Here is a 27,516-nt window from a genome sequence, read left to right on the forward strand (position 1 = left end):
AGAATAAAATGAAGGTTGTGTGTTTACAGGCACAGTGTATTCCAGCACAGTGCTTCTGACAGGGTGGCACTACCCGATGTGAGTCAAGTGCAGATGTGAGTTGCGCATGCTCAGATTTAAACGGTTTACGGCACAACGCCAAGAGATCCGGATCTGGCTGCATTGTGAAATCCATAAAATAAGAAACTTTTCTCATTACAAACAGAAACAGAAGATGGAAATCATTTCAAAAACGTTTTAGCTATCCATGATTGTTTGATTGCTCAAAACGCCATTCGAGTGACAGCATTTGTTGTGTTTGATTGCTAACTTGTAGCCAGCAGTGAACGAACTTCATTATGTAGGTTCATTTTTATTGTATTGACATTACAGAAGTCTCTCGTCAGCAGGTTCTTGTAGGCTACTTCAGCCTCTAATCTAGAACTGACATCAGGGATCATGCCGTGAAAATGTGATGCCTTACGCTAAATAATAAATTACTGCTATGTAATGTACCTATCTCATTATTCTGTGGCTAATAAATTACTGCTATGTAATGTACCTATCTCATTATTCTCTGGCTAACAGCAAAACAGATCTGCGTCTGTCGCAAAGTGACGCATGCGCAACTCACATCTGCACTCGACTCACACACTGACTGACACAGGGGAAACAAATATTCACAAACAGGAAGCTAGAAAAATGAATAAACTCGGACTTTTAAAGACAGGGTGTGGCACCACAATATAGGCATCAACTCATCAATGGAGTATTATCATTGAGTTGCATTTTCTATGTACTGATATCTATTTTTGAAACCAAATGTACCATGATATAATATTATATTAGGCACATTAAATAGTATTAATAGTATTTATTTGAGCATAAATGGCAAATTCTGGTGGGTAATTATCCATAATTTGGTAGTTATTATATACTTACAAGTAGGGCTTTAAATTGAGACCCGCCAACCTGCCAAATGCGGGTAAAAATGAACAATTTGGCCGGTGATGAAGTATTGATGTAGTACAAATCCTGCATTTCCCATGAACACTTTGTCATGATGTGTCGTACAACAGTTGGCTACATGCCTAGCGTGCAGTATTGATTACGAGCTACGCTGAAACCAAAACGGAGAAGATGAACGGAACGACGCAAAACAAACCAGAGGAACTGAAATAAAGCAGTGTAGTTAGTTAGGAAAAAAAGTCTAACATCTGATTGGCTGGTAACTTTAAAAACGTACTAGCCATGTTGGCTGATGATCAAAAATGTTAATTTAAAACCCTGCTTACAAAAAAGTACAGTAATATAAGTATCTGGTGCTAATACTTTAATATAACACAATCATTTTTACTCGAGAATATTCAGTGATTATTGTTCCAAAAAAGTAATTACCTGAAGTGAGCATAAAGAAATAATAGAGTAATAATTGTACATTGCTTCCTTGGTATTTATTGGGAAAACCCATCGTTTCACAATTTCAGCATCAAAATAGTTTTTTCAGGCACTTTGGTTCAAAGGATATTATCTCTTGACTAAAGGATCCAAAACACACAACAAGTATTAAAGTTCAACAGTCTGGTGACTCTCAATGTTTCTATTTGAACAAGTTTTCACATTTAAGATATAAAACACTGATTTCAGCACCTTTTGAAATCGACAGCAGCTTCAAGGTTAAAAAAATAATAATCAGCTTGAGAGCGTAGGATGGTGGGTGAATAAAGAAGCAGCACTATCTCTTCTCTGAGAGATAGATTTGCCCTTCAGCGAGGCGTTTAACACATTTGATTCAGGAGCAGACACGTGCTGCTGTAAGTGGTGCTTTTCATTTTCTTTCTCCTCTATCTTGTCATAGGCAGCCAGAGCTTAAGACACAAAAGGTACTTTTGCCACATAGATTCAGAGCCTTTAACCCACACTTTGGTGTTTGTCTGTAATGGTGAGCTGGCTACCGTTCCACAAACAGGCCAACGTTTGGCAGAGGTGATCACTCTCAAGACACAGCCACTTTGATGTCTTGCATCAGTCACTGTGTCTTTAGGGCTTTCCTTGTCTGACCTTTTCGAGATTTACGCCAACAACAAGCATAAGCGTATTCCCCCCTCCGCTCTGACCTTTTGGTTGCCGCCGCCCTTTATTACCTTCCATCATCTGGGACAGGTCTCGTCTCTGCGTCACCTCAGAGCTCCACAGTCCGCAGGTGGCCGCGGGGGGAAACTGCAGCCAACACGCTCTGAGGCAAACACTCGGACTGCTCCGCGGTGCTGCCGCAACAAGACCAGTGGGGCTTCCCGGGGTGTCCTTTATGACCGTGACCGCAACCTTTAAATCCTCCTGCAGTCAGACAGACAGACAGACAGACAGACAGACAGACAGACAGACAGACAGACACGTGATCAAGAACAACTTTGGGGTTTGTAAGTCCTTCCAGGGAAGCAGATTTGTTTTATATCAGACTGTCCTGTTTATACGCAGTCAGAAAGTAGCAGTGGTGGAATATACTAAGTACATTTACTCAAGTACAATTTTGCAGTACTTGTCCTTGAGTATTTCCATTTCATGCCACTTTACACTTCCACTCCACTACATTTTTGAGGCAAATATTGTACTTTTACTCCACTCCACGACTACTACTTATTTGACAGCATTACTTACTAGTTTCCTTGCAGATTCTGCATAATGAGTATTTTTACTTTTGGTATTTTAAGTACATTTCGATGCTGATACTTTTGCACTCTTACTTAAGATTTTAAATGCAGGACATTTACTTGTAACAATATGTTTACTGTAGTATTGCTACTTTGACCTAAGTAAAGGATCTGATTACTTCTTCCACCGCTGGAACACAAGAGCCAGTAAAAAATATCTTTAAATCACACAAGGAAACACACAAAGAAAGTGTATAATCTTAATATGCTTAACTCTCCAAGATGTACACCTCATACTCGCTATATATTAACAAAGCTATATATGACTGCATGTGCAGGACACAGCAAAATAGATGCAGATGTAAACAAGGTGACTCCTACGGTTGAATGATTACACCTGAAGGGAAAAATGTCCTTCACATATTCTTACAATGTTGTATATCATCATCAATCTTTGAAGTGGTGCAACTAATGGCGTTTTTCCATTACATGGTACCTGCTCGACTCGCATCGACTCTACTCGCCTTTTTTGGTTTTCCATTATGAAAAAAAGACTTTTTTCACCTCCGTCGAGGTTCCAAGTGAGCTGAGGCGATACCAAAAGGTGATGTGAAAACCTGCAGACTACTGATTAGTTGGGGAGAACCGTCACTAATCACTGCGTCATCATTGCCAGCGACAGACGGGGGTGTCCTGAACAAACCCGCCACTTTTAAATAGTTTAGCCAGCGGTGTTTTTTTTTTTGCTGCCTCCAGCTTCTTTTGAAACAAAATGTGTCTTCTGGCTGTGGCAACAACAACACACCTTCGACGTTCTGTGTGTGTGTTGCGTTAGCTCACGGAAGTTTTCTGCGGCGTCGCTATGATGACCAGCCACGCTCGCCTCACGCATGAGGCGGTACTTAATCTGCAATGGAAAAAGGACAGGGCACTGCGGTCGAGCCGAGTAGAGCTGGTACTAGCAGTGGGTAGGCGCCATTATATTGCCATTTCACATTCACCCTGCCATTTCTACTCATCCCTCTGTTTGTGGACATGCTGAGTTAAGATGGAGAGAGAAATGATGTTTGTGATAAAGACAGTAGGAGCTTCTTAGTGAGAATATTTGTCTCTCTTTTCTCAAAACACAGCAAGTCTTGTGGCTGCATGATTCCTAAAAAATAGACAAATGTGTATGACAGTTTTCTTTTGAAGAAGTGTAACGGTTTCTTAAGCATTTCTAAAAAAAAGACTGCACATGGAGAGTAAAGATATCAGATATGTGCAATAACATAATCTGTTTCTCCCCAAAACAGAAGCCATCACATTAAAAAAGGCACAGATGATAGCAATAAAGCTTTTCTCTCTCTATGTCCTACCTGAGAACAAAGTGTACCATTTTTGTTGTGATTGATCATTGTGAAAAACTGAATAGAAACTGTCTTTCTGACCAGACGTTTTAGAAGATCTCTTCTGTGTACCTGGCATGGTTCCTGCGCAGCCACAGCGAGCCTCTTTGGCTCCTCCACTGGAGCAGAAAGAGCAGCAGTGAAACATCCCGCTGTGACGCCTCAACTTCCTCTTCACATTCAGAAGAAACGGAGAACCCTGCAGGACGAGAAGGGAAAAAGTCAGTGAGCCATTGTCCGTCTGAGTCGACACTACACAAGCCGACATTAAGGTGCTCATATTATGCTCATTTTCAGGTTCATAGTTGTATTTAGAGGTTGTACCAGAATAGGTTTACATGGTTTAATTTTCAAAAAACATATTTATGTCATACTGCACATTGCTGCAGCTCCTCTTTTCACCCTGTGTGTTGAGCTCTCTGTTTTAGCTACAGAGTAAGGCATCTCACTTCTGTTCCATCTTTGTTGGGAGTCGCACATACGCAGTAGCTAGATAAGGACTACTAGCCAGTCAGAAGCAGAGTATGAGGGAGTGCCATGCTAGCAGCAAGGCGAGCATTATAACGTGTATTGTCACGTTTGACGCACGTTTGTCAGGGAAGTAAAGGCTGGACTACAATAGAGCTGTTTGGAGCAGTTTGTGAACAGTGTTTTCTGTTGGAGATGGTAAGTCCCTTTGGGGTGGACTTTGGGCTTTTTCACGTTGTAAACCTATAACATGCACAAAAAAAGATATATAACACAATAAAAGAAAGGGAAAAAGCCAAAAAGAATAATATGAGCACTTTAAACAAAAAAAAAAACAGAAAAGTGGCCGCTGTCTGATAACTCAAACAGTTATCAAGCATCACAAAAGGCAAATTTCACAGCCTGTTTAATTATTCATTTTTGCCTGAAGAGAATTTTGCCCATGTTGATTTAATTTGTCAGGATGATGTTAACAGCCCTGAGGTGGTACGCTGTGAACTGCTGGCAGCACCACAGCTCAGTCCAACTTCACATTCAGCTATTCTTACATGCCATTCTCAGCTGCCAACACACAATTAACAACAATTGTTTTCAAATATATAATACCAAATAAATGCATTCCCTGCATTATTATATTTTGGTGTGACGTTCTCCTGGAGTCGGCTTTTGTACCTTGACATGTTGCGCTTTGACACAAACCCACACTGAGTAGGTTCCTGGCTCTTTAGGCGTGTATGAAACTCCATAGGATCCATCGCTGTTGTCAACCACAGTCGTCTCCACTGTGCTAATGGAAAAGAAAAGAAAATCATCTTGTCAATAATACTGTAGAATATCACGGAGAAAATGCAACGGATAATCAATTATTTTGGAAATGAATGTAAAGGGTTTGTTGCATTTTATCATCACCTCCTTTTCACAATTCACTGTGTAACGATAACAACCCTCAGAAGAGCATGTAACAAACTTCTTTAACTTGCAAAGTTAGCTTTGTAATGTAAATCATCGCCAATATCTGATTCTGAATCAGCAACTTCTTAGACCGAGGGTGATTTCTGCACCAAGCTTTAGCTAAATTCTTCTCAGACAACCAGAGATCAAAACATAAATTTGTACCTATTGAGAACCTCTTGATCTCTGCACGACAATTCAAGTACATAATGGTGTTGATACGTTAGAGGCCGGCCTCTAATATATATACATACATACATACATACATACATATATACATACACACACATACATATATATATACATATTTATACACATATATATATATATATATATATATACATATTTATACACACATATATATATATATATATACATATTTATACATACATATATATATATATATATATATATATATATATATATATATATATATATATATATATATATATATATATATATACACACACACACACACACAAAAAATATATATATATATATATATATATATATATATATAAATAAATAAAGGTTTACTCCTCGACACAGCAGCTGCAGGTTCAACTCCGACCTGCGGCCCTTTGCTGCATGTCGTTCCCCCTCTCTCTCCCCTTTCATGTCTTCATCTGTCCTGTGGAAATAAAGGCCTAAAAATGCCCTAAAAAATAATCTTAAAAAAAATAAATAAAAAATTGTTAGGTTACATTTTGGAGAGGTCTATAAGGGTGCAGCTCCTCCAACCAAAGTGACAGAAATATCACAGTACACAGGTGGGGAGTGCTCTGTTGACCCGCTCCGAGCAGCTGGGTGGCAGCTGGTGAAACACTTGATCAACCTCGACAGTAGCGTGCTGCTGGATTGTCAATGACACTCCCCTCACTGAGGGAATAAAACCTCACCGTGCGCCATGAAAAAGCTACTTCACCAGTGCAAATATAATAGTGCTGCTACTAAGGATTATTTTCATTGTCGATTGATCTGTTGATTATTTTCTCAATGAATCGATTAGTTGTTTGGTGTAAAAAATGTCAGGAAAATGGTTCAAAAAAATGTCAATGTGTGTTTTCCAAAGCCCAATATGCCGTCCTCAAATGTCTTCTTTTTTTTAACAATGTTTTTATTAATTTGTCATTGCAAGTACAATTTTCAACCTGTCCCAACCCACAACTAAATGTCTCTTCCAGTGGCTGGGTTGGCTTAGTGGGTAGAGCAGGCGCACATATCCTGAAAGGCTTATGCCTTGACGTAGAGGTCCAGGGTTCGAGTCCGACCTGAGACGATTTCCTGCATGTCTTCCCCCCCTTTCTCACCTAGCTGTCCTATCGATTAAAGGTGGAAAAGCCCAAAAAATAATCTTGGAAAAAAAGGAAGAAATGTCTCTTTCAACCTCTACCGTACTACAACACAACTCAAAGATATTTAGTTTACTGTCACAGAGGAGTGACAAAACTAGAAAATATTTACATTTAAAAAGCTGGAAACTGAGAACTTTTACTTTGTTTTCATAAAGAATGACTCAAACGGATTAATCGATTATCAAAATAGTTTACAACTAAGCGATTAATCATTGCAGCTCTAGAATATAAAGCCATCACTACCTTGCTCCAGGACTCTTCTTGTCTGGCTGAAGTAAAGTTGTATCACCTACCTGGCTTGTTCCCTCTTACCTTGTGTCTCAGAAAGGTCCCGGAAAGCTAAAATGTTGACACAGCAGGCCAGAGTCTCTGACACTCACCAGTTTTTCTTCTCCTTGTGAACGATGCTGACCAGGACATGCTCTCCACCTCGTGCCACCTGCTCCCCAGCTGAGTCTCGGCACACCAGGGTGAAGTGGCCCTGCTGCCCCTCCACGCCCCTCTGTAGACCTGTGGCCAAGGGGTTAGAGGTTAGGGTTGTGAATCTTCACTGATGTCACGACTCCATTACGATTATCCTGTCAACGATTCTAATCGATATCACGATGCATCATGATGCGTCACCTCCTCAATATTATTATATATTGCTACACATGGGTTTCATAGATAGATAGATAGATACTTTATTGATCCCCAAGGGGAAATTCAAGGTCCCAGTAGCTTAAAGACATCACACACAACATACACATACATCATAAACAGGATGATAAAATAACAAATCCACATGAATAATATGGACAATAAAAGAAAAGACTAAATAAAAAAATCCACAAAAAAATACAATCCACATGAATGTACTATAAAAGAAAAGATACTAAATAAAAAATCCACATGGATGTACTAATCCACATGAATGTACTAATCCACATGAACAAATCAAATTCAACAATTCCAAGCACTCAGATATATCTGAACTCCCGTTTTTATTGGATCTGCTCTTTAAAAAAGACACTTCCTGAATGAAGTGGAGTCTGAACACAGCAGACAACAGACAAAAGGCAAAAACTAAAAAAAAGCAGTGGCCAGAAAATCAGCAAGCAATATCAGTAGGCAATAATCGATTACGGTCTGTCACTGAATCGATGCAGAATCGTCCAGGTCTGCAATGCGATGCATCGATGCAATGATTTATTTCAACCCCACTTATTAGAGGTTAGAGGCCATAAGGATGAGCTGACAAACACACATATACAGTACATTATGTCAATGCACAATGTCCACTTATAGACAAAAAAACATAACGCACATAAGAAACACACCTACATGACATGGACAAATATTAACACACACAAAAACAATTGATGGGAGAAGCAGGAAGGTCTCTTTCACACAAACACGCACTCAACAACACTCAAATTGGCAAAACTACACACTGGGGGTGGGGGAAAAAAATAATCGAAAATCGTATGTATCATGATTATTTTTGGCGACGGTTTTTTAAATCGATTCCTTTCCCTAGAAACGATATTTTTAATTATATTTATTTTTTTTTACCAATGATTCACCTAAATATTTTCTGTTTATACAGTACCTCCGACAGCGATTCTCATACTATCATATCCGTTTCTAGCCAAAAAGACGGAAAGCAGAAAATGCAGAAAATCCATGTTATGTACATCTTAAAAAATCAGTCAGACTGACTGACATGTGATGTGCATTTTTTTTTTTTTTTTTTTAAGAAAACAATTAGTTTTTAGAAATGCCCCATGGTATATTGCTTCTAGAAGGGTATTATTCAATTTTTGGTTTTGTTAAAGAAGGAAAAGAAAATCGCAACACTCAATACTAATGGCGATACAAATCAAATCGGCACCCATGTACTGTATGTCGTGAAATAAAATAAAATCGGGACAAAAGCATATCGTCCCAGCCCTACTTCTCACACAAACTTTGAAGGTTTACATGTGATCCCACACATGCACATCACTTTAAAATAGGCTCTTCATCGTTCAGACACACCACAAAATGGAGAAACTTAGACCTCTGTCTTTTGTCCCTTAAGACTACAGTGACAACACCTCACCCTCAAAACAACCTCCTACTGAGTGCTTACGTGAGCCACTTTCGCCCCAAACATATGGTGACTGCTGCCAGTGTAAGTGTGACTCCAGGCACTGCTGGGCATCAGTGGTGCTGACCACAGTTTTCCAGAACCTCACATCATTATTTAGTGTTTCATTAACTTGTTCCGCTTTGCTCGGGGGGACACAATCGCTGAAGATATTCATCAGCTGCTGTGGCGTTCTTGTCGCGTTAATGCCAACATCATTTGCGTTCATATACATGATTTATGTTGCTTTGCATTTTCTTGTCAGACTCTGTTAGCCGCGCAATAACTAATGATCCAACACATTATATTCATTTTTTATTATTCAGCATTCTCCAGTAGCTGCAGGGGCATCTGTTTGGAAGCTGTTGAAGCTGCTACTGTTGCTAATGAACTATATAAATATATACATACTGACGGACATACTTATTCTGCAAATTCTGTTCTTCTAATTTATGTGATCTCAATACAATTGAGAATAAGGTTCATTTAGCTTTGTATTGTCCATATTATCATGATTTAAGATTGCAATTATTTAACAAAGTTAAAGTAAAAGAGATGAGGCAGGAGATAGATCTGTTAGTTTGGTTGTTTGAACATAAAACATTTTTATTTGCAGACATTTTTCAATCATGGGCTAAAAGAAAGGCGGCTTGCTATTGATGGTTCTCTGTCTGGAAGTGACATTCTCTGTTTATTTATTTATTTCTTTTTTATTCTGTGGCTGTAGTTTTTTTTTTTTTATGTATGAAAAGTTTAGTTCTAGTTGGAAAATCTATGGGTTACACTATTGTGTTATGGCTGTTGTAATATGTTTTCTTTATTTTTTATTTTGTACAAAGTAGAGTATGTTGTGTGTGGACATTGGACCGGAAGCTGTGGATAAAATATTTTTTGTATTGATGTAATGTAATTCTGTGTGGGATGGGCCACTTAGTGGCATGACATGTAAATAAAATAGCATTCATTCTGTTTCTACTCCGTCTTTTACTACAGCAATAGTTGTATTATTACCATTACTTTTGCTCAGTCTTGTATAAAGTACTTGAAAGCAAGTATTTTACCAGAAAATTACTTTGGTAGAAGTTAAAGTCACCTTTTAGAATATTACTTGAGTAAAAGTCTTCAAGCATCTGATATTTACTGTAAGTATCAAAAGTCATTTTCTGATATTACATGTACTTTATTAGAAGTGAAAGTAAAAAAAAAAACTTTGATTATGAACTTTATGGCCAAAGGTGTGTAACATTATCTTCACCACTGTCGTTAGGGTGTTCGTCGTCTGTTACGTTTGTGGCAGAGCATGCACCAGGTGATTCCATGACTATTAGTTATTATGCTTCCTCCTCTTCTTCGGTCGTTTTGGCCTATGGTTTTTTGTTTTTTTTTTGCAGCTTGGCAACAAACAGGCATTAGGTCACCAACCGGAATAAAGCGTGCATTAACTTGCAATCTAGGAGCAATGACTCACCAAACCTGCGTTTTTCCAGTGTGAGAAATTTCTTTTGATTTTATTTTGTAGTAACGAATAACTAAGATGCTTAGGGGAAATGTAGTGGAGTAGAAGTATACATTTGAATTAGCAATGTAGTGGAGTAAAAGTAAAAGTTTCCGGGAAATATAAATAATGAAGGAAAGTACAGATACAGGAAAATTCTACTTAAGTACAGTAACAAAGTATTTGTACTTGGTTACATTATAACACTGCTCTTGCTGTTACTGAAGCTATTGCTGCTACTATCATGCCATTACTGTAGCTACTACTGCTAGCATTACTGTTATATTAAAATACTAAAAGGTGGCTGACATTATGCATCAATATTTTAACACTTGGGAGTGGGCCTTTCTTTTATTAGTACAGAATGTTACTACTATCTTATTTACTGATTTTTTTAAAAAGGCCCTGCACAGTCATTGTGCACCCACACAGGTGAGCTTAACTACCTAGGCTAATCAGAGCTCTTCACAGGGCTGTGAGTGTACAGGGTGTGTCTGACTGACACTTCCCAGACATTCCTGTTGCTAAGGATGGAGCAAATTACACTTCAATCATTTTAATTGGCACATGGTGCCTGCTCACATATGGTTACCTACTCTACCTGAGTGGTTGTGTTAGATTTGGAATGACTAACTTTCATATATAAAAAGGAGGGTGTTTTCTTCACATTCTAGCTATTGTTCCTCAAACATAAGACTTTGTGCAGTAATTACCACCACTGCCCTCGCTAAAACCTCCGGCTACAACTACAATTATCATTCGGACCAGTGGTCTATTGCTACTATCCATGCTGCTACTAATGGGCATGAATTATCGGTGAATTTATGTGTGTGTGCTTGCTAAGCCGAGTACCCAGCAGCTGCCCCCGCTACAGGCGCAGCTGTTCTGACCCACATTCCACCTGTGCTGTGGACCAAAATCCACCACTTCAAAACCCTCTTATCACACAGAGAGGGGATAATTGCCGGTAAGCCTTTGTGACTTCTGCTTTCTAATAGTCAACACAAAAATCTGGCCTTTATCTGGCCCCTTATGAAAGAGTTACACTGCGTAAAGATGATGTGGCTGATGAAAGTTAACTTGGAAGGGACAAACAACTTAAAGCTGGTTTAGCTGATGTAGTGACACAGTGGATTTATACAGCATCATCCTACATAAAAAAAAAAGAAGAAGAGTAAATACAAAAAGTTGGTGTGGATAAATAGAAAGTTTGCTGCTTGGCAAAGTGCTTTATATGGCCGTACAAACAGTGTAATACATACACGAGCAAACACCCAAACAAACGATTGACATGGACTGACCTCCTGGCAAACATTAAACAACATGCTTTGACACCCAGAGGACGCCGCGTCAAAGTCCTTATTTGCTGAGGTTTTCCATTTCCCACAGAGGTAAACACGACTTAAAGCCTTTTATTGAGGCAAGCTGCTACAAATCCTGGCTGGCTGGCTGGCTGGCTGGCGTGTGTGTATGTGTGTGTGTGTGTGTGTGTGTGTGTGTGTGTGTGTGTGTGTGTGCATGCGTGCATGTGTGCATGCGTGCGCAGAGAGAGGCAGAAAACTGCACTTTAAAATGCAATTATCATTCTATTTTTTATTGTCCTTTTTGTTTTCAATTTAATGTTCAATTGGTTCAATAAAAGAATGTTGGAAATGACCTTTTTGTTCTTTTAATTCAACAAACAATTTGTTGTATTTTAGCAGTATATATATATATATATATATATATATATATCGCACATTTTCCTCATATCATGCAGCCCTGGGTTCAGGGGCGAATCTAGGATCAGACCTTTAGGGGGGCTCAGCCCCTAATGAGAATGTGACACAGATACAGTGCCTTGCAAAAGTGTTGATCAGTGTTGCTTAATCAGTAATTTCACTGGATAACAATGAATATATGTATTCATTATTATAACAGAGGATAAATGCAAAATATTGAACATATGAAAAAACTACGAAAGTCTCTTTATGGACTACCAGAATCAAATGAAATGATAATGAGGTGTAAACAATAAATAAATAAAATATCAAACTTTCCTTGACTGGGTTACAGGTGCATAACATTGGCAAGAGCGACACAGGATATTAAATAAAGTTTAAAGTTAAAGTGCGCATATTATGCTTTTTGGCTTTTTCCCTTTCCTTTATTGTGTTATATATCTTTTTTTGTGCACGTTATAGGTTTACAAAGTGAAAAAGCCCAAAGTCCACCCCAAAGGGACTTACCATCTCCAACAGAAAACACTGCTCACAAACTGCTCCAAACAGCTCTATTGTAGTCCAGCCTTTACTTCAGAGACAAACGTGGTCACTTTGTAACACATGTTATAATGCTCGCCTAGCTGCTAGCATGGCACACCCTCATACTCTGTCTCTGTCTCATACTCTGTGACTGGCTAGTAGTCCTTATCTAGCTACTGCGCATGTGTGACTCCCAACAAAGATGGAACAGAAGTGAGATGTCTCACTCTGTAGCTAAAACAGAGAGCTGAACACACAGGGTGAAAAGAGGAGCTGCAGCAATGTGCAACACAACAAATATATGGTGTTTTTTGAAAATTAAACACATAAACCTTTTCTGGTACAACCTCTAAATACAATTATGAACCTGAAAATGAGCATAATATGAGCACTTTAAAGTTTCTTTGAACCTGTAATTGTTTGCCCTCTGTCACTAAACGACAAGTTCGCAAACTCTAACTTGAAGCACTTAAATTGATTAAAAAAAAAAAAAAAATACTTGTTTTTTATGATTATAATTTTTAGGGGGCTGAGATGAAATTTAGGGGGGGCTTGAGCCCCCCTAAAAAGGGTCTCAAATCGCCACTGCCTGGGTTAACAGAGGATGACTTACACCAATTAAATGTGACAACGTGTGTGTGTGTGTGTGTGTGTGTGTGTGTGTGTGTGTGTGTGTGTTTCTTCCATTATGAATCCCTGGAGGTTGAAATACATGTCTTTTATCTTTAAGAGAAGTCATTCCTGTTGTTAGAACATGTCCTGGAGCCACTTGCAATGCAATTGCAACCTACAAATTGCAATTTGTAGGTTTTTCCTTCCCTTCTCTCTTTTACAGTGTGTGTGTGTGTGTGTGTGTGTGTGTGTGTGTGTGTGCATGTAATGTTTGTGTGTAAACATCCCCTCACTGCACTACCTTCAGGCCTGTTGAGTCAACTCAACATTCCTTCGGTCCCACAGGAATTCTTTGAGTCTTTGAGCCAAAGCACCCAGGAAGGCAACAGTAGTCTTTAACTGCTCCAGAAGAACTCTGTCTTCGCTGACCTCACCCCCTCCACCTCCCCACCAGCCTGCCTACAACTACTCCCACGGGTGGTGTGATGGTCCCTAGGAATAGTTTTGGCAATCTTGCCGGGCTAAATAGCACTTTGGAAAATAAATATCGAACATAATAGGTGCTCTGAATAACTAATGCATTCACAGCTTTTAAAATGAAAACATAACTGAATCGAGACACCTATTGAAAACATGGATACTGTAATGACGAGGGAAAGGGAGCAGTTTAGCAATTCTATGGATAAGAAAAGGTGATATTCTATATTTTTCTTACAGCCAACAAATCTTCAACACAACAATGTGTTAGTCTGTCTATTCAATGCTTTTCAACTTCTCAGTCTGTGGCGTTCAGCTGAAGCCAAATGGTTCCTACCGAAAATGTAGATCTCTAAAACTACAGTTGGAACTAATTTCAGTAATGATTTAATACAGATTTATTGCACTAGTACAGCACCAGTATTTTGTAAGTAGGATCGACTTAAGATAAACTACGGTGGCCATGTTCACGGTAATAAAAAAAACATTCATGTGTTTGTAATAGCTTTTGGACAAGAGCGGAGCTCTAAAGCACAGGGCAAGATCAATTCATTTTTGGTTTTCCTTTTTTGTATGGGATTCACCAACAATAAAAAAAATATTAAATAACAAACCTTTACTTTAAATAGGCAGAAAATGGAAAGAGATTAAAAAGCTGCAACGTTATTCAAGAGCACCTGATCCTTGAAAATACTTCATTTTGCAATTTACTCTGGGATATTAACTTTTGTATTAGCCTAATGAAGATAAAATAGCTTTGTACGTACTTACTGAAAATCTCTGGAATACATGAGTTACATTTTAAGAAAACGCTAGTAGTGTAGTAGTAGTGTTGAAAAAAGTAAAACATTAGAACGAGCTGAAAACCTACAGAGCCACATCATCCTGACATTACTCTTAAAACAGAATATATTTGCATTAGGACTGGTTTACCTTCCCCTTCGACGGTGCACTTGCTGAGGTCCACTGTTTTAGAGTTGATCACCCCGACCACTGGGTAGCCCTCCACATCCCCCGCCGGCTCCCTGGCCATGAAGCTGATGCCGCTGCTGTCGTCAGTGGCGACGGTTGCCGGGTTGGGGTCGTAGCTGTTCTTTGCCAGGCTGGTCAGTCTTCTCAGTGTCACTCCTTTGGCGCTGAGGATCTCAGCGTCTGAGCCGCAGCTCAGCAGTCTCTCTGCAAACTCCACGCCGCCACCGACGTCCAACAGAGCCTGCTGCAGTTGTGCCCTCTGCAGGTGGAGCTGGTTCCTGTTGGACAAAGAGAGTGAATAACAAGCAGCATCTCCCACGCACCCAATGAGAGGTTTTTCTGCACTGTAAACCATGGTGGCCCGTTTGTATCTATTAAAGTGAAATGTGATGGGGCGCCTGGATAGCTCACCTGGTTGAGCGTGCACCCCATGTATAAAGGCTCAGTCCTTGCAGCAGCGGCCGCAGGTTCAATTCCAACCTGTAGCCCTTGGCTGCATGTCATTGCCCCTCTCTCTCTCCCCTTTCACATATTCAGCTGTCCTATGTAATAAAGGCCTAAAATGCCCCAACAAATATTTAAAGAAAAGTAAAATGTGCAGGAGTATCTTTTTCTGTGGCAATACAGTACGCCTAATGTTCCCTGAAATAACAAATTCAGAGCAGGTGGTCTGGTTATTGTCTCACCTTGTACCTCTCACACCAGTTAGTGCTGCCGATTTTTAACATGCTGCCTACACAAGCTTTATTCTCAAAATACAATCCAAAAACAATAATTTCTTGGCTCATAGTGGCCTCATCGCGTTCTTGATAGAGTCCATGACAACTAAGTAAACTCTGTCCACTGATGAAGACCCTGAGATACATTTAAAAAGCTTCAGGAAAAGCTAGTAAGTGAACCGTGAGTTGAGATTATTTTGTCAACTCTCAAAGTGAGATCAACTTTACTGTCCCATGAGGAAAACTCAGTGCTTGTGCTGTTACAAAGAAAAATTCAAACAGGCTTGGATACATTAGACAATATGTTACAGTGTAAGACAACAAAATAGCAAAATCAATGTCAAACATGCTGAAAACTAGTGTCAGCATTCTGGCTTTAAACTGTATGTATAATGACAAATTTTCATTTTGTAGTGATTTGGCACATTTGCCAGAAGGATATAACTTATTTAATAGGTGGAGAGTATCAGATGTGTCTTTGACTTTCTGAGCTGATCCAATAGGTAACCGGAGGTAGTAAATGTGAAGACATAATTGTAATAATATGTTGAACTTTACCACAACTATTCCACAACTTTTGTAACTCTCTATCCGACCGAAGAAGAAATTGTTTCTTTTTCTTTTCTTTCTTTCACAGAGAGGTCGGAGGTCAGGAAGAGGTCCCACTTTGAAATATAATAAAATCCTAGTTTAACTTTCAGTAAGATTCCTTGGAGTGATTTTGAGATGCTTAATACTGGTCCGTGTTTACTCCTAAAAATCCATACCTGCGTTGGACACGGAGCTCCTCCAGGCGGTGCAGCAGAGACAGGCAATGGGCTTCCACAGCGCTGGCGTAGGCTCTTGCAAACACCCTCACCTCGTTCGCTGTTGCATCCACCCGTGCCTGCAAAGCCTCCTGGGATGCTTCCACCTTTAACAGAGTGGAAAGAAATCATTTAATTATGTAAAATTAAGCTGAAGTTGGGATTAAAACTTGCCACAATACTATCACCATAAAACCTAAATTTGTGCAACGTGGAGCTGAAATGTGTCAAGCAAACACACCCCGCAACATACTTGACTTGCATACAATGCTTTAAAGGCATACTACGTAACTTTTCCCTCTTCGCTCCCCCTACAGGTTGTCTCATTGGAACTACAGCTCGCGCGGCTGTAGTTCCAATGAAACAACCTGTAATGGGACTGAAGAGGGAAAAGTTACATAGTACGCCTTTAAGTCTTAATAAAACAGACTCTTTTGCACCTTCTGCAGTGAGTCCTTCAGACGCTCCATGCAAGGTCGCAGGCGCACCGTGACCAGCTCTCGGATGCGGTCTCCATGACGATCGATAACATCATGGGTGGGGCAGCAGTGGTGGTCGCGGTGCAGCGTGGCGGCACACTCAAGGCAGACGGGCAGGTCGCAGGGCTGACAGAAGAGCCGGAGCTCCTGGCCAGGGTGGAGGGAGCAGAGGACGGGGCGGCACAGACGACCACGAGACTTAAGCTCCTCCAGACACTGAACAGGGTGAGATGTTGTTCTCTTCTGCCGCCTGCAGACAGGAAAGAGAACAACATATACAGATACAGATACATAGTACATGTCTGTATGTCATGCATTAAGGTCCAGGTCAACCTCACATCTGGTAATAAAAAATTCAGCTGGAGATGTTACCTGCTACTTGCTGTAGGAGGAGAGAATACAACTTAAACATATAGAAAAAATATAGAATAGGCTGGAATGTCACACATAGGCTACTGTATCAATGTTGACACATAACTGAATAGAACTTACCTTTGAGCTTGACAGCAGACAATAGATTAGAATAGACTTGAGTAAAATAAGAATATAACCTTGTTAGTCAGTCAGTCAGTGTGCCAGTTCAAAATAGAAGAGAACCTACCATTATCCAGCAAAAAACATCTGGCGGTTCGAGCTTCTTAAAACCCTTGTGTTGTCTTCCCTTCAACTTTTTTTTTGTTTTGCTTTTTCCAACGTTTTAAATTGTTACATTTTTCTTCTACATATTTTCAGCGCTTATTTCTATGTCCCATTTTTTCTGATATAAAACAAAAATTTAAAATGGGTCAATGTGACCCGAAGTCAACACAAGGGTTAAATGTGAGGATTTTTGAAGAGTAAATAATGCCATTGGATTTTGGACTGATAGTTGGATAAAACAAGCAATTTAACACTACAAATTGTAAATAAATAGAATAGACTCTACCTGTGCTCCTGGCAGCAGAATATAGAATAGAACAGAACAGAGTGAAATCTATTAGGCTATAGCCTATATATACACTATATATATACACACACACAATATATATATATATATATATATATATATATATATATATATATATATATATATATATATATATATATATATATATATATATATATATATATATATATAAAAGACTACCTGTGCGCCTGGCAGCAGAACTCGCACAGGTTGACGCAGCAGACATCGCAGCGGCTCTTTGCGTCTCCTTCGCCGCACAGGTCGCATCCCAGCGGGCCGTCCGTCACCAGGGTCTCCAGGAATACGTCATCCAGCGCCAGGTGGTCGGTGGTCAGCCCTCCCGGTCCCGACGGAGGGATATCCACCTCGGTGTCACAATCGGGACAGAGCACCGTGACGGTGGGTCGGTCCTCCTCCAGCGCTTCTCCCCTGCTGTTTTCCGGTACGTTGCGGCGGCTTCGCGAAGACACCGAGAACGGCTCCAGCTGGCCGATACAGTCGGAGCAGAAGGTGTGCAGACATGGGAGGATTTTAGGGTCCCGGTACAAGCGTTTACACACGTTACAAACCGCTTTCGGATTCACCAAGACGCCGTTCTGTTCGTGTTCCGAGTTTAACGTTGGCTGCTCCGCGTTTTCTTTCTGTTCAGACTGAGACATTGTCTGTTTTTTGGTGACTTCTGGTGCTACCAATGGCTGTCTATGGGTGCCACCAGTGAAAAGCCTACCACCGTGAAACCCACCGAGCTCCACAAACCCGTCGGGACCGAAAGAAAACCTCTCTGGAACCTTCCTTCTGCATAATATATGAAACTAAACCACCAGCTTTCCACACCGTGATACCAAACATGCTTTGTATGTATTTCACTTAACGGATTAAAATCCCACCGGAAAGTCACACTTTTCTTTTGGGAGGAGTTGGCTGCATTCACCGCTCCCTGGGACATATGACACCTCACTCACGAACAGACCAATAGGGAGCCTCTCTATTAGACTATCAGGGGTGGTCCAAAGACTTTCCAGGACTCTGTACTACCAGTCTGGGGCTCTGACTGTCCCCATCTCCTGGCCGGACAGAACAATGTCTTTAATAGGAACGATTTTCATGTGAACACTCTATAGGTCACTTTATTTTTATTTACAATAAATAGGTACATATTTTTTTTTTTATTATGTCAGAAACAATCTCAAATTGTTATCCTAATGCTGAGTTCCAGTTTTGCTTGATTACACTGTAATGGTAATTAGTGTTACAGTAATGTAGACTGTGTATGTGTGTATGTTTGTGTGTGTGTGTGTGTGTGTGTGTGTGTGTGTGTGTGTGTGTGTGTGTGTGTGTATCTCCTTTAGTTGTTTCTGTATTTTTTCTTTATTTCATATTAATGTTCAATATGTTTGTTTATGTATGCACCAACCAAGTGTTACTTACTTGGCAATAAACCCTTTTCTGATTCTGATTCTGATTTGACATGCCAAACTTTGAAAGAAATCCTCCCATTTCAGAACAATTGAAATTTGTTGTACTTATTAACTCAGTAATACAAAAAAACAGAAGGCTACTAATTGATACGATAAACCCGTTCTATGGGTCACAGTCACATATGCTGAAACAGTTTCATTTCTTTACGGTATTCTAATTTTTCTGCAGTTTCTCCACATGGATGGCGATTCATTTAACTGTATGTTGTAGACAAATAAAAAATAATCTCAAGCTAAAAGCAATTTAGAAATGTTTAGCAGGCCTACACATAATCTAGATGGACTCTTCACTTAAAACATGACACATACATCTGAGAAAAGAAAAAGAAAATGTTGACTGAGAAAATGCACCACGAGAGGCAAATCTGTTACACAGCAACAACACCCACTGTAATACATTGAAACCAAATAACATAACCTTCAGAAATTACTAGCTTTTATGTACGTTGAATCATTACTGTCAAATCGTGTCACTGAATACAACACATGCACACACAAAGAGATTCACACCCAGGTAGAGAGAGAGAGAGAGAGAGAGAGAGAGAGAGAGAGAGAGAGAGAGAGAGAGAGAGAGAGAGAAGTGACATGCTTATTTGTATTTACTACTGCACTACTGTGAACCTCCTACTGACAATTATGCAGGTATTGTTTTCACCTTATGAGTCTGTGTGTGTGTGTGTGTGTGTGTGTGTGTGTGTGTGTGTGTGTGTGTGTGTGTGTGTGTGTTTAATTAGGTCAGATAATAGATGTGGAGGACACTGGTCGTCATGCTCAGGTAAGTTGATACCAGCAGGGATGATGCAGCACTGTAGATGAAGTATGTGTTCCCTGAAACACCAGTATCTGGAAAATATGACAGGAGATTTAAATATAATACAATCTGTTTTGCTTTATTTCTCTATTACTATTATTATTATATAGTATTAGATAGTATTATTATTATTATATATATATATATATATATAAATAAATATTATATCTTATATTATGTCTACGTTTGTTTATTGTTTGGATTTTGACCTCTGACATATTTTTATACTTTTTAAACAGAAATGTCTGCTAGATGTCAGTTAAATCAAGGGAGCATTCCACCAACTGAGTTTTGCACTTCAATAAGGTTGAGGGACATTATAAGAATTATAATTATTACAATATTTTTTAGACTTGTTACATTATACGCAGGCAAACATGCACAAACAGGACCTTAAACATGCACTAAGTAGAGAGATGTCAGAGTGAGGGGGCTGCCCAATAAAGGCACCCCAGCAGTTCAGTATCTTAGCAGCGCCCAGGAGGTAAACTGGCACCTCTCCAGCTACCAGTCCACACTCCGTACTTGGTCCGTACAGGGACTTGAACTGACGACCCTCTGGTTCCCAAGACAAGTCCCTACGGACTGAGCTACTTCTGCCCCCGTTTATTTAAAAAAAAAAAAGGTCAAAAATAAACAGTAAGATAGTGAGATATTCTGCATGAATTACACATATGATGTTTGTCAATTTTAAAGATAATTTTACCACTTAGTTTTGTGTGAAACCACTCAGTGAACTACATATCTCGTCTCACACAATATACGTCACATTGCTTGCTAGGTAACTTATGTTCCACGCACACATGTAATGTAAACTTACCTGATGTGTTTTATCCAGTGACTTTTTATCAGCCCGGGAGAGAAAGAACGAAGAAGACCTGTTGCTCGTTACATCCCATTACGAAACATAGAAATCGTAGCTTCAGCAAGATGTCACTTAGTGACTTTTGGTTGTGTAGTCTTTCCAATTACATATTTTCACAGTCTTATACTTGAACAATTTTACGGCAAGCTACAGCTTTCTAGCCTAGAAATCTAGACGCACCCTAGCGGCAGCAAATTTAATTTGCAGCCAGGGGGGTCTAGGCACTCTCCGTTGGCTTGTGAGCTGGAAAAACCAAACTCTGGTCAGGCCAATCACATCGTGTATAGAGTCGGTGGGCGGGCTTATGGCTGCTGCTGCTGGGAACAGCGGTCTTCTGGAAGACTTGGAGTTAAGCTTTTCTTTGAAAAAAAGAACAAAGAACGGCACTGAAATCATTCTTAAAAAAGGAAGATGTGTTCAGAGATTTGCCGACCGGATACGGTTAAGTTTAATCTATCAACTAGCTTCGCTACCTTCTTTGTTGCTATGCCTGGTTGTAGCCCTATTCTATTGTGTGTAGAGGGAATTTGAAAAACAAACGTTTATCCCGCCCCTAGGATTGAGCTCCGTCAATGGTGAGTTCCCAGACCTAACATCTTGATATGGGTCTGGCTTGTCAGGCTAACGACTTTCTTGACTTGCAATTTTTTTTTTAAATTGACAAACGTGTAATTTGTAGCACAATTCAAACGGAATCAAGAAATTATTTGTCTCTTGCCGTTCACTACCGTACATATTTTATTCTGAAAGGTGCCATGATGGTCCACCAGAAGGGGAGGGACTTTGCTTCTCTATACCCTCCCTGCCAGGTAAATGCCCATGTCTTTCAAACTCCACACTCCACTTTGTAGAAAAGGCTTTGTGTCAACAATTTGAAGACCCAATCTGAGATAAACTAATGACACGTCTCATCATCAGGGTTATTTTCTCAGACTTTAGAAATCTTCTTGAGAGCCACAGAAGACATCATACATGTATAAAATCTGTGGGGTGCATCTTTAAGTGTCTCTAGCATATACTGTACAGATACTCTTGTAAAAAAAAAAATGGCATGAAATACAGTAACAATACAAGATTACCTGTTACAGTTGCCTTAGAGATGCTGGTCACCAGGTAATTTTCTATCGTGCAGGTGTAGGTGTCGCTGACGTTGATTGACTGCAGCGTGCTGACCACACCGAATATCCCTGCAGAGTTTGATGTGAAGCTCGTGCTTCCACGCAGGACGACCCCGCCATAGTTCGACCATGTCACGTTTGGTTTAGGGAACCACCTGGTTGCCTCAGCAGCCAGGGTGCCATTTGTGAATTTAAATGTTGGGGCTGAAAAGGCTGAAAGTAAAAAAATCATAAGTCCATGCTGCAATGTAAATGTTTCCAAACTCAGACAATAGTGACACTGTGGATAGCAACTTTTTCAATCGGTCATAAAACAAGATTGTCAAGTCCCAAAAAATTGTTGATCTTGAAGAACGCCTGAAGGCCGAAACGACATCTAAATAAAAAAGAGAACTGCATATGGAGCCAGAGTGTGCAAGAAAAATAAATAAATTAAGTCCAAGGTGTAACAATATAAGAGAGTAGTGTGGAAAGAACTCAAACGACCACAAATGTTCTCATAAATCCCTCATTTAGCATTTATGAGCAGTACATAAACACTTGGTTAAAATAATGTAGTTGTACCAGATCTCAAGACAGTATACAGTATTTGCCAACAACTATAACTCTGCCTGTGGTCACCCATAAGTGGACACAAACACATAATTAATGACAACAATATATCTTCATAGGATAAGATATCATTGTTATGAAATACTGTGTCATTAGATCTGCTTACGCCTACATTAAAGTGTGTTATAAACCATCAAATCTATATACCGCTTATACATGCTGAATAGGTGGACTTAAAGAAAAGTTTTACCAGTGTTGTAAGAGAGATTCATTTTCAAAAGCAAACAGTGAAACTGGAAAGACTTGTCATCCCACCTGCTGTTCTGAGGTAAATGTTGACGTTCCCTCCACCGCCAGAGGAGCTGATGCTGCAGGTGTACTCCCCCTCGTCACCGAGTGTCACACCCCTCAGCAGCAGAGAGGCATTCCCCGTGGTCAAAGCATCGAGGAAGAGCTGAGTTCTCCCTTTGAACTGAGAGTTCTGGTTGGCAAGATCCGGAGCTCCATTCTGATAGAGGTAAACGGTTCCCGTCAGGCCCTTCTTCTCCCAGGTGACTGACACGTCTGTGAGTCCGGCTGGTTGACTTTTAGTGTTCAGAAAGCAGCTGAGAAGCTGATCCTCGCCGAGGTTGGCAACGGGCAACGTGTTGGTGCTTATCACCTGGGACAAGGTGCCTGTGGGAAGAAGACACAGGCATAGACTCATAATGGACACTATATTCTGATTATTAGCTTTAACATAAGGGTTATGTTATTTTAGTCCCATTTTTGGCGCAAATCTAAGAATTTTTTTTAAGGATTCCTTAACCCTCTGTTTCTTATTACAAAAGACGCACTGGCGAATCGAAGTGATGTTTGACACAACTCCTACTCAAAAAGCGATATTAAAATGTTTTATTTAAGACATTTATTTCCTATTTTATTCATATATCACGCTTCTTTTGTGAACCCGAGACTTTTGTAAACTCATTTCAAGCACCAAAACAATTGAGTGTGGGTATGTTTTCACACGAGATTTGAAAAAAATATGTCTGCTTTAGGGCCAAATTATCTCTATATACATTGCTCTGGAACAATTTTGGGCATCACTATACAGAATGCTGAGTTTGTTCTGAACATTTTGATATGAAACACATGGGGATCAGGTTATATGCAAAAACCCTTAAAAGGAGAATTCAAGAAGACATGTAAAAATGCCCTTATACCTCAGAGGGTTAAAGGATAGGTTCCCTTTTTTCAAATCTGTTTTAAAACAATACTCACTCACGAGCCCATAGAGTTATTGGTCACTCACTGTAACTGTTCCTTCTGTACAGTACCATACTGACTGTGAAGAGATCCCTTCCCAAAGTGATTCTGATGTAAAAGATGGGGCCAAAATCCATAGTCCCAGCTCAACAAAAACTAAAATGAGGATTCAACAGTCGGAGTTGATCAAATCAAGTGTCTATCTTCCAAAGTTACCTTCTTTTTGGGACAATAGTCCCTCTATTTTCATTTCTGTGCCATCTCTGTGGCCCAGCATGAAACCCTATTGAATTAGAACGCCCGAAACTTTGGAAGATACCCATTTGATTTGACCAACTGTGGCTGCTGAAGCTTCATACTGCCTTCAGGTGTTCTTTGGATATTGTGCCCCATCTCTAACAGTGCATTGGCTTCCCATTAGGAAGAGTCTCTTCATGGATAATATGGAAAAGAGGAAAAAATGATTACAATGACCAATAACTCCTTTAATGTACAGTTTGAATTGAGTATTGAACCTTTCCTTCAACATTGTAAGGGGACATTTTTGAACATTTTCACACTGATTAACTACTGCACTTACTACTTAAAGGCATACTGTAACTTTTCCCTCTTCGGTCCCATTACAGGTTGTCTCATTGGAACTACAGCTCACGCGTCCCGCCGCTTCGGTCCCCCTACAGCTTGTCTCTTTGGAACTACAGCCGTGCGAGCTGTAGTTCCAATGAGACAACCTGTAGGGGGACAGAAGAGGGAAAAGTTACATAGTATGCCTTTAAAGGCAGTTACACAATGACCAGACGGCCGACCCTCGGCAGAAAAGGCAGTTGGACTGATCAGTCTCCCCGAGTTGGTCAAAAAAGTGCCTCGGAACACACCAAAGCGACGAGATGTAATACATCTCCATAACAGCAGGCGGCGCTAATCTGTATTGTCGCCCAAAAAATTAAAACAGGCAGCTGATTGGACGAACGCGTCACATGGGTTTGTTTTCTCTGGAAATTCCAAGACTGTATGGCTGCAGCCTGGAGCGTCCCATGTCAAGCCGTCCCGTCTACGGGTAAGTTCATGGCCGTCAGTTTGGTTTGAAATGTGTTGGTGACAGAGACGCAAATTTGGAAGTACATTTCCAGAAGTGCTGGGTACAATGACGCATTCATTTTTTTTTCTCTTTCGAGCAGGTCATGTTTGAAAGACGCTGTCCTGTAGCTAATGAATAAAAACGTGGTTTAATGTACGTAAACAATGATCAATGATTACCAAATGTCTCTCTCATATTGCTCCTCATAACCACTGAAAACTGTCAAAAAATCCAACCCAAAGTGCAATTATTATGGACGTTATCTGACATCTGATGCGTTTCTGCTTCACATTTTCAGCAGGGCAGCGGAGCGGCTGTGGGTTGACTCCCCACGGTTCTCATGGGCTTTATAAGTCATAATGTGAAAAAACTTAACTTGGTTTAATGTACCTAAACAACGATCAATCATCACCACATTTCTGGTTAGATTTTTTGACAGTTTTCAGTGGTTATGAGGAGCAATATGAGAGAGACATTTGGTAATCATTGATCATTGTTTAGGTACAAGCTTTTTCCTCGCCATAGGCGCCAATGAAGAAGTTGATGTTAATGTGAGAACTTAATCGTTGGATTTCGGTTTAGTTCTTTTGACAGGCTTAAGTGTTCATTATAAGATATGGCCATGAGAAATTTGGTGATGATTGATCGTTGTTTAGGTACATTAAACCACGTTAAGCTTTTTCACGTTAAGCAGAATGTCCCGACAGGCAGCGTTGTGAACAGAGATGCTTGCAGCCAGCGCAGCAGCAGAGCGGCTGTGTGTGTGTGTGTGTGTGTGTGTGTGTGTGTGTGTGTGTGTGCCTGTGTGTGCCTGCCCTGTGGGGATAGAGATTGCTCTGGATTTTTTGGCATCTGTCGCTCAAGAATTATATGTGTTATGGACTTTTTTTTTTTAACTAAATTGAGCTTGAGGTTTTCAAAAAAAAGTGGTGGGTACAAAATGACTCATGACGAAATCTGGTAGGTACGCGTCCCCACTGTCCCCACACTGAAATCGACGCCTATGGCACGTTTGTTGCAATCAATTGAAAAACGTTTAAACTGTTAAAGTAACAATTTTAGCCATACATATAGTTTGCTGATTTCTGGATGTATTAAAGTAGTAAAGTACTTTATTCCAGACACCAGCTTTTATTTTGAAAAGTAGAAGCTCGGGGACGGCACCAGGCGGGACAGCATGAGACGGGACGGCATGAGATGGGACGCTCCAGGCTGCAGCCATACCCGCCTCGGAAATTCAGAGACAGAATGTCATGGCAGCTTGTTCAGAATACAATCTTGTCGGCCAAAATGAAGGCCGACATCCCCTCGGACGGACAACGGCACAGAACACACTGAACAGACTCGAGTCACCGACCTCACCAGACTGTCCAACGGCCGATTATTGGCCCGGTGTGTAGCTGCCTTATGTTGAAAATCTGAAACTGTGCCTGTGTGAAAATCTGTGTCCCATGACTGTCATTGATTGTATTCTGATGCAGATCTGGTTCCAGATGCAAATTAAAAAGGTCAGTTTTTTAAAAGGACTGGGTCTACGTGTTTTAACTGTTACTTTAATGTAAAAAAAATTGCCCTACCCATGAATGTATTTACAAAACCCCTTTATTTTAGATGGAAATTAGACTACACACTAAAATGCATATAGAATATCACACATACAATAGCATGTTTTTAACAGGGTTGTCAACCACAAGAAGTAGCTGCTTTTTAGTTTAGACAAACACACCCATGTATCCCCTCAGGCCTAACAGAGCCGTCACTCATAATAACAGGATCTCACAAGGATCTGTTTGTTCTTACCTGAGAGGGACAGGGCTAAGATGAGGATGATGATGGCCGAGAATAAGACGATGAGGGTAATCATGCTACACACAAAGAGACATGCAAACACAGGCAAGTGTAAGAGAAGAGACACACTGCTGGATTTGGCTAAAATCAACCTGCAGATCAACTTCACAGCAACCTAGACAAGAAGCTCCTATACTGCTGTAGAAATCTGTAGACACCCAGTGACGGAAGAAATATGGATATAATTTCTTAAGTAAAAGTAACAATCCTAAAATACCTTCAGAAGTAGATGTTTGCATTGAAATCTTGTAAAAGTACAGAAGTATTATCAGCTAAATATAGGCATACATAAAGCAGCAAAGGTTCTCCAGAAAAATCAACAATATATGAACCTATGGCTGAATATTATATAAAATTATTACTAGATTGCCATATAAAGTTTGGTAGTTCCCAACCTAGGGCAAGTGGCCCGTGCAAAGCATCACAAAATAAAACTATGGGGGATTTTATAAACTTAAATATAAAAAAGTAACCAGTAACTTTCAAATAAAGTTAAAATACGTTCCTCTGAAACATGGAGAAGTATAAAGAAGCATAAGACAGAAATACTCAGGAAAACTAAAAGAAACTCAGAATTGCACTTCAGGACAGTACTTGAGTAAATGTACTTTGTTATTTTCTACCACTGTAGACACCTTAATGTTTTCAGAAATAAATTGCCATCAGTAGAGAACACATTCAAACCTCATAGACACACCTGCCGAAGATGATCTGGCTAAAGGATGCCATGGCTGCTGATGAAACCTCTTGAGAAGAAGAAACGATTTGATCCTGTTGCTTAAGTCAATGATCCCCCATTCCTCCAAAAATAATCCCCACACATACTCTACTGCCACACAGACTTCTTCTACTTCCACAGAATGACTG

General features: G+C 40.0%; 2 protein-coding genes across 2 annotated transcripts; both read right to left on the minus strand.

Moving 5' to 3' along the window:
• Positions 1–772: 772 nt before the first annotated feature.
• Positions 773–18,596, minus strand: trim45 (tripartite motif containing 45). The gene is made up of 8 exons (XM_031310702.2): positions 17,832–18,596; positions 16,667–16,955; positions 16,188–16,333; positions 14,663–14,979; positions 7,173–7,302; positions 5,159–5,273; positions 4,091–4,217; positions 773–2,316 (listed from the first exon to the last, which is right to left on the minus strand). The coding sequence occupies exons 1-8, from the start codon at positions 18,308–18,310 to the stop codon at positions 2,162–2,164; spliced, it is 1,758 nt and encodes a 585-aa protein (XP_031166562.1). The 5' UTR covers positions 18,311–18,596; the 3' UTR covers positions 773–2,161.
• A 557-nt stretch (positions 18,597–19,153) lies between these two features.
• On the minus strand, positions 19,154–27,516 carry vtcn1 (V-set domain containing T cell activation inhibitor 1). The gene is made up of 5 exons (XM_031310836.2): positions 27,347–27,516; positions 26,602–26,666; positions 22,791–23,150; positions 21,885–22,136; positions 19,154–19,972 (listed from the first exon to the last, which is right to left on the minus strand). The coding sequence occupies exons 1-5, from the start codon at positions 27,376–27,378 to the stop codon at positions 19,860–19,862; spliced, it is 822 nt and encodes a 273-aa protein (XP_031166696.1). The 5' UTR covers positions 27,379–27,516; the 3' UTR covers positions 19,154–19,859.

Source organism: Sander lucioperca, chromosome 8 (assembly GCF_008315115.2).
Source record: "Sander lucioperca isolate FBNREF2018 chromosome 8, SLUC_FBN_1.2, whole genome shotgun sequence".
Taxonomy (NCBI): domain Eukaryota; kingdom Metazoa; phylum Chordata; class Actinopteri; order Perciformes; family Percidae; genus Sander; species Sander lucioperca.

Coding starts and splice junctions, on each gene's coding strand:
- trim45 (XM_031310702.2), bottom strand. CDS start 18,310: ATGTCTCAGTCTGAACAGAAAGAAAACGCGGAGCAGCCAACGTTAAAC. Junction 16,956..17,831: donor TTCTGCTGCCAGGCGCACAG/GTAGTCTTTTAT, acceptor TCCTGTCTGCAG/GCGGCAGAAGAGAACAACAT. Junction 4,218..5,158: donor TCAAAGCGCAACATGTCAAG/GTACAAAAGCCG, acceptor CTCGTCCTGCAG/GGTTCTCCGTTTCTTCTGAA.
- vtcn1 (XM_031310836.2), bottom strand. CDS start 27,378: ATGGCATCCTTTAGCCAGATCATCTTCGGCAG. Junction 26,667..27,346: donor AGCCAGATCATCTTCGGCAG/GTGTGTCTATGA, acceptor CTTTGTGTGTAG/CATGATTACCCTCATCGTCT. Junction 19,973..21,884: donor CTCTAAGGCAACTGTAACAG/GTAATCTTGTAT, acceptor CATATTTTCCAG/ATACTGGTGTTTCAGGGAAC.